Source organism: Scyliorhinus torazame, chromosome 26, assembly GCF_047496885.1.
Source record: "Scyliorhinus torazame isolate Kashiwa2021f chromosome 26, sScyTor2.1, whole genome shotgun sequence".
Lineage (NCBI taxonomy): Eukaryota > Metazoa > Chordata > Chondrichthyes > Carcharhiniformes > Scyliorhinidae > Scyliorhinus > Scyliorhinus torazame.
Window position 1 is genome coordinate 26507262 of NC_092732.1, and position 9540 is coordinate 26516801.

Here is a 9540-nt window from a genome sequence, read left to right on the forward strand (position 1 = left end):
GTGTTTGGATTCATTGGGATTGTGTACAATGGGAGTGATGGGAAGGGGTTTGATCCATTGGGATTGGGTACAATGGGAGTGAATGGGAAGGGGTTTGGATCCATTGGGATTGGGTATAATGGGAGTGATGGGAAGGGGTTTGATCCATTGGGATTCTGGACAATGGGGGTGAACGGGAAAGGGTTTTGATTGTTTGGGATTCTGTAACAAGGGAGTGAATGTGAATGGGCTTTGATCCATTGGGATTGTGTACAATTGGAGTGAATGGGAAGGGGTTTGATCCATTGGGATTGGGTACAATGGGAGTGATGGGAAGGGGTTTCGATCCATTGGGATTGGGTAAAATGGGACTGAATGGGAAGGGGTTTGATCCATTGGGATTGTGGACAATGGGAGTGAATGGGAAGGGGTTTGATCCATTGGGATTGTGTACAATGGGAGTGAATGGGAAGGGGTTTGTGTCCATTGGGATTGTGGACAATGGGAGTGAATGGGAAGGGGTTTGATCCATTGGGATTGTGGACAATGGGAGTGAATGGGAAGGGGTTTGATCCATTGGGATTGTGTACAATGGGAGTGAATGGGAAGGGGTTTGATCCATTGGGATTGTGGACAATGGGAGTGAAGGGAAGGGGTTTGATCCATTGGGATTGTGTACAATGGGAGTGAACGGGAAGGGGTTTGTTCCATTGGGATTGTGTACAATGGGAGTGAATGGGAAGGGGTTTGATCCATTGGGATTGTGGACAATGGGAGTGAATGGGAAGGGGTTTGATCCATAGGGATTGTGTACAATGGGAGTGAATGGAAGGGATTTGGGTCCATTGGGAATGTGTACAATGGGAGTGAATGGGAAGGGGTTTGATCCATTGGGATTGTGTACAATGGGAGTGAATGGGAAGCGGTTTGATCCATTGGGATTGTGTACAGTGGGAGTGAACGGGAAGGGGTTTGTTCCGTGGGGATGGTCCACCCAGCCGGTCGCCCTGTAATGACCCCGGGGACGGGCACACGCTCCGCTGGCATCGGGCAGACGGGTTCCGTTGAGTGACGCGCACTCACCTGATCGAATGAGGCGGTCGAGACGGTCTGCCTTCGGGGCGGCCCGTCGCCCCAGTCGGGGACTCCTCATCATGGGGGTGGAGGCGGGGGAAGAGGGCTCGGACGTGGGGTCCGCACAGACGATGCCCTGCTGTACCAGCAGCTCGGTGGCGCACATCAGGCACACATTGTGCATGCAGGGCAGGATGATGGGCTGTTTGTACATCTCCTGGCACAGTGGGCACATCAACTCCCGTTCGATGTTCTTCATGTTGGCCTGGCCGGGGAAGGAGGGAGATTGATGTTAGTCGCCTGAAAACCAATCACATTTCGCACCCCCCCCTCGCCGGTTCCGACCTTGACGCCCCCCCCTCCCAGCAATGTCAGACCCCCTCGCCTGTCCAGTTCACGTCACTGCCAGGAGACCGGGAACTCCGCCCGAGACTGCACGGTTTTCAGCAAACGGGGCCCTCGCTGGCGAGGTCGCACGACGCGTTTGCTCCCTTCCCTGCCCGCCGTAAGTGACCCCCCGAACCCGCCCCCCCCCGCCCCCAACCATTGGGAGGCCCGAAGCCCGTGGCGGCGTTTACAACACAAACCTTCTTAAAAAATAGGAGCCTGTCGACCGGGTGGGGGGATAGTGTCCGGGGGGGGGGGAGACAGTGTCCGGGGGGGGGGGGTGGGGACAGTGCCCGGGGGGGGGGAGACAGTGTCCGGGGGGGGGGGGAGACAGTGTCCGGGGGGGGGGGAGACAGTGTCCGGGGGGGGGGGAGACAGTGTCCGGGGGGGGGGGGGACAGTGCCCGGGGGGGGGGGGGACAGTGCCCGGGGGGGAGGGGACAGTACCCGGGGGGGGGGGACAGTGCCCGGGGGGGGGGACAGTGCCCGGGGGGGGACAGTGCCCGGGGGGGGGGGGGACAGTGCCCGGGGGGGGGACGACAGTGCCCGGGGGGGGGGACAGTGCCCGGGGGGGGGGGGGGACAGTGCCCGGGGGGGGGGGGGACAGTGCCCGGGGGGGGGGGGGACAGTGCCCGGGGGGGGGGAGGCAGTGCCTGGGGGGGGGGGGGGACAGTGCCGGGGGGGGGGGATAGTGCCCGGGGGGGGGAGGCAGTGCCCGGGGGGGGGGGACAGTGCCCGGGGGGGGGGGGGACAGTGCCCGGGGGGGGGTGACAGTGCCCGGGGGGAGGGCGACAGTGCCCGGGAAGGGGGTGGTAATAGTGACTGGGGGGGGGGGGACAGTGCCCGGGGGGGCTGGGGACAGTGCCCGGGGAGGGGCTGGGGGGCGACGGTCCAGGCCCGGGGGGAGGGGGGACAGTGCCCGGGGAGGGGGGACAGTTTCCGGGGAGGGGGGACAGTGCCCGGGGGGGGGTGACAGTGCCCGGAGGGGGGGACAGTGCCCGGGGGAGGGGGGGACAGTGCCCGGGGGAGGGGGGGACAGTGCCCGGGGGAGGGGGGACAGTGCCCGGGGGAGGGGGGGACAGTGCCCGGGGAGGGGGGACAGTGCCCGGGGGAGGGGGGGACAGTGCCCGGGGGGGCAGTGCCCGGGGGGGGGGGGACAGTGCCCGGGGGGGGGGGGGGACAGTGCCTGGGGGGGAGGGGACAGTGCCCGGGGGGGGGGGGGACAGTGCCCGGGGGGGGGGAAACAGTGCCGGGGGGGGGGGACAGTGCCCGGGGGGGGGGGGGGACAGTGCCCGGGGGGGGGGGGGTCAGTGCCCGGGGGGGGGGGGACAGTGCCCGGGGGGGGGGGGGGACAGTGCCCGGGGGGGGGACAGTGCCCGGGGGGAGGGGGACAGTGCCCGGGGGGGAGGGGGGGACAGTGCCGGGGGGGGGGGATAGTGCCCGGGGGGGTGGGGGGAGGCAGTGCCCGGGGGGGGGGGGACAGTGCCCGGGGGGGGGTGACAGTGCCCGGGGGGGGGTGACAGTGCCCGGGGGAGGGGGGGGACAGTGCCCGGGGGAGGGGGGGGACAGTGCCCGGGGGAGGGGGGGACAGCGCCCGGGGGAGGGGGGGACAGTGCCCGGGGGAGGGGGGGGACAGTGCCCGGGGGTGGGGGGGACAGTGCCCGGGGGAGGGGGGGACAGTGCCCGGGGGAGGGGGGGGACAGTGCCCGGGGGAGGGGGGACAGTGCCCGGGGGAGGGGGGGACAGTGCCCGGGGGAGGGGGGGACAGTGCCCGGGGGAGGGGGGGACAGTGCCCGGGGGAGGGGGGTACAGTGCCCGGGGGAGGGGGGGACAGTGCCCGGGGGAGGGGGAGACAGTGCCCGGGGGAGGGGGAGACAGTGCCCGGGGGGGGGGGGACAGTGCCCGGGGGGGGGGGCCGTGCCCTGGGGGGGGGGACAGTGCCCGGGGGGGGGCAGTGCCCGGGGGGGGAGGGGACATTGCCCGGGGGGCGGCAGTGCCCGGGTGGGGGGGGCACTGCCCGGGGGGGGTGGGGGACAGTGCCCGGGGGGGGGGACAGTGCCCGGGGGGGGGGGACAGTGCCGGGGGGGGGGGGGGAGACAGTGCCGGGGGGGGGGGACAGTGCCGGGGGGGGGGGAGACAGTGCCGGGGGGGGGGGAGACAGTGCCGGGGGGGGGGGAAGACAGTGCCGGGGGGGGGGAGACAGTGCCGGGGGGGGGGAGACAGTGCCCCGGGGGGGGAGACAGTGCCCCGGGGGGGGCGAACAGTGCCCGGGGGGGGCGAACAGTGCCCGGGGGGGGGCAGTGTCCGGCGGGGGGAAATGCCGGGAGGGCGACAGTGCCCGGGAAGGGGGTGGTAATAGTGACTGGGGGGGGGTGGGGACAGTGCCCGGGGGGGGTGGGGACAGTGCCCGGGGGGGGTGGGGATAGTGCCTGGGGGGGGTGGGGACAGTGCCCGGGGGGGGTGGGGATAGTGCCTGGGGGGGGTGGGGGCGGCGGTCCAGGCCCGGGGGGAGGGGGGACACTGCCCGGGGAGGGGGGACAGTGCCCGGGGGGGGTGACAGTGCCCGGGGGGGGTGACAGTGCCCGGGGGAGGGGGGACAGTGCCCGGGGGAGGGGGGGACAGTGCCCGGGGGAGGGGGGGGACAGTGCCCGGGGGGGGCAGTGCCCGGGGGAGGGGGACAGTGCCCGGGGGGGGGGGGGACAGTGCCTGGGGGGGAGGGGACAGTGCCCGGGGGGGGGGGACAGTGCCCGGGGGGGGGACAGTGCCCGGGGGGGGGGGACAGTGCCCGGGGGGGGGGGGGTCAGTGCCCGGGGGGGTGGACAGTGCCCGGGGGGGGGACAGTGCCCGGGGGGGGGGGGGGGACAGTGCCCGGGGGGGGGGGGGGGACAGTGCCCGGGGGGGGGGGGGGACAGTGCCCGGGGGGAGGGGGACAGTGCCCGGGGGGAGGGGGACAGTGCCCGGGGGGAGGGGACAGTACCCGGGGGGGGGGGACAGTGCCCGGGGGGGGGGACAGTGCCCGGGGGGGGACAGTGCCCGGGGGGGGGGGACAGTGCCCGGGGGGGGGGGGACAGTGCCCGGGGGGGGGGACAGTGCCCGGGGGGGGGAGGGACAGTGCCCGGGGGGGGGGGGGGGGGCCGTGCCCGGGGGGGGGGGGGGACAGTGCCCGGGGGGGGAGGCAGTGCCCGGGGGGGGGGGGGGGACAGTGCCGGGGGGGGGGGATAGTGCCCGGGGGGGGGGAGGCAGTGCCCGGGGGGGGGGGGGGACAGTGCCCGGGGGGGGGGGGGGACAGTGCCCGGGGGGGGGTGACAGTGCCCGGGGGGAGGGCGACAGTGCCCGGGAAGGGGGTGGTAATAGTGACTGGGGGGGGGGGGGGGGACAGTGCCCGGGGGGGCTGGGGACAGTGCCCGGGGAGGGGCTGGGGGCGGCGGTCCAGGCCCGGGGGGGAGGGGGGACAGTGCCCGGGGAGGGGGGACAGTGCCCGGGGAGGGGGGACAGTGCCCGGGGGGGGGTGACAGTGCCCGGAGGGGGGGACAGTGCCCGGGGGAGGGGGGGACAGTGCCCGGGGGAGGGGGGGACAGTGCCCGGGGGAGGGGGGACAGTGCCCGGGGGAGGGGGGGACAGTGCCCGGGGGAGGGGGGGACAGTGCCCGGGGGGGCAGTGCCCGGGGGGGGGGGGACAGTGCCCGGGGGGGGGGGGGACAGTGCCTGGGGGGGAGGGGACAGTGCCCGGGGGGGGGGGACAGTGCCCGGGGGGGGGGAACAGTGCCGGGGGGGGGGGGGACAGTGCCCGGGGGGGGGGACAGTGCCCGGGGGGGGGGGGGTCAGTGCCCGGGGGGGGGGGGGACAGTGCCCGGGGGGGGGGGGGGGACAGTGCCCGGGGGGGGGACAGTGCCCGGGGGGAGGGGACAGTGCCCGGGGGGGAGGGGACAGTACCCGGGGGGGGGGACAGTGCCCGGGGGGGGGGGACAGTGCCCGGGGGGGGACAGTGCCCGGGGGGGGGGGGGACAGTGCCCGGGGGGGGGGGACAGTGCCCGGGGGGGGGGGGACAGTGCCGGGGGGGGGACAGTGCCCGGGGGGGGGGGAACAGTGCCCGGGGGGGGGGGACAGTGCCGGGGGGGGGGGGGGATAGTGCCCGGGGGGGGGGGGGGGCAGTTGCCCGGGGGGGGGGGGACAGTGCAGGGGGGGGGATAGTGCCCGGGGGGGGGGGGAGGCAGTGCCCGGGGGGGGGGGGACAGTGCCCGGGGGGGGGTGACAGTGCCCGGGGGGGGGGGTGACAGTGCCCGGGGGAGGGGGGGACAGTGCCCGGGGGAGGGGGGGACAGTGCCCGGGGGAGGGGGGGACAGTGCCCGGGGGAGGGGGGGACAGTGCCCGGGGAGGGGGGGACAGTGCCCGGGGGTGGGGGGGACAGTGCCCGGGGGAGGGGGGGACAGTGCCCGGGGAGGGGGGGACAGTGCCCGGGGGAGGGGGGACAGTGCCCGGGGGAGGGGGGGACAGTGCCCGGGGGAGGGGGGGACAGTGCCCGGGGGAGGGGGGGACAGTGCCCGGGGGAGGGGGGGTACAGTGCCCGGGGGAGGGGGGGACAGTGCCCGGGGGAGGGGTGACAGTGCCCGGGGGAGGGGGAGACAGTGCCCGGGGGGGGGGGGGACAGTGCCCGGGGGGGGGGGGCCGTGCCCTGGGGGGGGGGACAGTGCCCGGGGGGGGGGGCAGTGCCCGGGGGGGGAGGGGACATTGCCCGGGGGGCGGCAGTGCCCGGGTGGGGGGGGCACTGCCCGGGGGGGGTGGGGGACAGTGCCCGGGGGGGGGGGGACAGTGGCCGGGGGGGACGGGGACAGTGCCCGGGGGGGGGGGACAGTGCCCGGGGGGGGGGGACAGTGCCGGGGGGGGGGGGGAGACAGTGCCGGGGGGGGGGGACAGTGCCGGGGGGGGGGGGGGAGACAGTGCCGGGGGGGGGGGGAGACAGTGCCGGGGGGGGGGAAGACAGTGCCGGGGGGGGGCGAACAGTGCCCGGGGGGGGCGAACAGTGCCCGGGGGGGGGGGCAGTGTCCGGCGGGGGGAAATGCCGGGAGGGCGACAGTGCCCGGGAAGGGGGTGGTAATAGTGACTGGGGGGGGGTGGGGACAGTGCCCGGGGGGGGTGGGGACAGTGCCCGGGGGGGTGGGGATAGTGCCGGGGGGGGGGGGAGACAGTGCCGGGGGGGGGGACAGTGCCGGGGGGGGGGGGGAGACAGTGCCGGGGGGGGGGAGACAGTGCCCCGGGGGGGGAGACAGTGCCCCGGGGGGGGCGAACAGTGCCCGGGGGGGGCGAACAGTGCCCGGGGGGGGGGGCAGTGTCCGGCGGGGGAAATGCCGGGAGGGCGACAGTGCCCGGGAAGGGGGTGGTAATAGTGACTGGGGGGGGGTGGGGACAGTGCCCGGGGGGGGTGGGGACAGTGCCCGGGGGGGGTGGGGATAGTGCCTGGGGGGGGGTGGGGACAGTGCCCGGGGGGGTGGGGATAGTGCCTGGGGGGGTGGGGGCGGCGGTCCAGGCCCGGGGGGAGGGGGGACAGTGCCCGGGGAGGGGGGACAGTGCCCGGGGGTGTGGGGACAGTGCCCGGGGGGGTGGGGATAGTGCCTGGGGGGGGTGGGGGCGGCGGTCCAGGCCCGGGGGGGGAGGGGGGACAGTGCCCGGGGAGGGGGGACAGTGCCCGGAGGGGGGGACAGTGCCCGGGGGAGGGGGGGACAGTGCCCGGGGGAGGGGGGGACAGTGCCCGGGAGAGGGGAGGGACAGTGCCCGGGGGAGGGGGGGACAGTGCCCGGGAGGGGGGGGGAACAGTGCCCGGGGGGACAGGGGACAGTGCCCGGGGGGACGGGGGACAGTGCCCGGGGGTGGGGACAGTGCCCAGGGGGGGGGACAGTGCCCGGGGGGGGGGGGGTGGGACAGTGCCCGGGGGGGGGGGGGGGGACAGTGCCCGGGGGGGGGGGGACAGTGCCCGGGGGGGGGGGGAGACAGTGCCCGGGGGGGGGGGGAGACAGTGCCCGGGGGGGGGTGCCCGGGGGGGGGGGTGCCCGGGGGGGGGGAGCCCGGGGGGGGGGGAGACAGTGCCCGGGGGGGGTGGGGAGACAGTGCCCGGGGGGGGGGGGGGACAGTGCCCGGGAGGGCGGGGGGAACAGTGCCCGGGGGGACAGGGGACAGTGCCCGGGGGGGACGGGGGACAGTGCCCGGGGGGGGGGGGACAGTGCCCGGGGGGGGGGGATAGTGCCCGGGGGGGGGGGGGGGACAGTGCCCGGGGGGGGGGAAAGTGCCCGGGGGGGGGGACAGTGCCCAGGGGGGGGGGGAGACAGTGCCCGGGGGGGGGGGAGACAGTGCCCGGGGGGGGGGTGCCCGTGGGGGGGGGTGCCCGGGGGGGGGGAGCCCGGGGGGGGGGAGCCCGGGGGGGGGGGGAGACAGTGCCCGGGGGGGTGGGGAGACAGTGCCCGGGGGGGGGGGGGGGAGACAGTGCCCGGGGGGGGAGACAGTGCCCGGGGGGGGGGGCGGAGACAGTGCCCGGGGGGGGGGTGCCCGGGGGGGGGGGAGCCCGGGGGGGGGGGAGACAGTGCCCGGGGGGGGGGTGGGGAGACAGTGCCCGGGGGGGGGGGGGAGACAGTGCCCGGGGGGGGAGACAGTGCCTGGGGGGGGGCGGAGACAGTGCCCGGGGGGGGGGGGGAGACAGTGCCCGGGGGGGGGGGGAGACTGCCCGGGGGGGGGGGGGGAGACAGTGCCCGGGGGGGGGGGAGACAGTGCCCGGGGGGGGGGGGCGGGAGACAGTGCCCGGGGGTGGGGGGGGGGAGACAGTGCCCGGGGGGGGGGGTGGGAGACAGTGCCCGGGGGGGGGGGGTGGGAGACAGTGCCCGGGGGGGGGGGGAGACAGTGCCCGGGGGGGGGGGGGGACAGTGCCCGGGGGAGGGGGAGACAGTGCCGGGGGGGGGAGACAGTGCCCGGGGGGGGGGGGACAGTGCCCGGGGGGGGTGAACAGTGCCCGGGGGGGGGTGAACAGTGCCCGGGGGGGCGGGGGGTGAACAGTGCCCGGGGGGGGGGTGAACAGTGCCCGGGGGGGGGGGGGTGAACAGTGCCCGGGGGGGTGGCGAACAGTGCCCGGGGGGGGCGAACAGTGCCCGGGGGGGGCGAACAGTGCCCGGGGGGGGAAGTGCCGGGAGGGCGACAGTGCCCGGGAAGGGGGTGGTAATAGTGACTGGGGGGGGGGGACGGGGGGGGGGGGGACAGTGCCCGGGGGGGCTGGGGACAGTGCCCGGGGAGGGGGAGGGGGCGGAGGTCCAGGCCCGGGGAGGAGGGGGGACAGTGCCCGCGGAGGGGGGACAGTGCCCGGAGGGGGGGACAGTGCCCGGGGGAGGGGGGGGACAGTGCCCGGGGGAGGGGGGGACAGTGCCCGGGGGAGGGGGGGGACAGTGCCCGGGGGAGGGGGGGACAGTGCCCGGGGGAGGGGGGGACAGTGCCCCGGGGAGGGGGGGGACAGTGCCCGGGGGAGGGGGGGACAGTGCCCGGGGGGGGGTGAACAGTGCCCGGGGGGGCGGGGGTGAACAGTGCCCGGGGGGGGGGTGAACAGTGCCCGGGGGGGGGGGGGTGAACAGTGCCCGGGGGGTGGCGAACAGTGCCCGGGGGGGGCGAACAGTGCCCGGGGGGGCGAACAGTGCCCGGGGGGGGGGAAGTGCCGGGAGGGCGACAGTGCCCGGGAAGGGGGTGGTAATAGTGACTGGGGGGGGGGGGACGGGGGGGGGGGGGACAGTGCCCGGGGGGGCTGGGGACAGTGCCCGGGGAGGGGGAGGGGGCGGAGGTCCAGGCCCGGGGAGGAGGGGGGACAGTGCCCGCGGAGGGGGGACAGTGCCCGGAGGGGGGGACAGTGCCCGGGGGAGGGGGGGACAGTGCCCGGGGGAGGGGGGGACAGTGCCCGGGGGAGGGGGGGACAGTGCCCGGGGGAGGGGGGGACAGTGCCCGGGGGAGGGGGGGACAGTGCCCCGGGGAGGGGGGGACAGTGCCCGGGGAGGGGGGGACAGTGCCCGGGGGGGGGCAGTGCCCGGGGGGGGGGGGACAGTGCCCGGGGGGGGGGGGGACAGTGCCTGGGGGGGAGG

General features: G+C 77.0%; 1 protein-coding gene across 1 annotated transcript in view; it reads right to left on the reverse strand.

Moving 5' to 3' along the window:
* LOC140402860 (tripartite motif-containing protein 46-like) overlaps positions 1-1312 on the reverse strand; it is a 133270-nt gene extending 131958 nt beyond the window's left edge. The window contains 1 exon segment of the mRNA XM_072490483.1: positions 1063-1312. Coding sequence (XP_072346584.1) covers positions 1063-1312 — 250 coding nt within the window.
* Positions 1313-9540: the final 8228 nt, after the last annotated feature.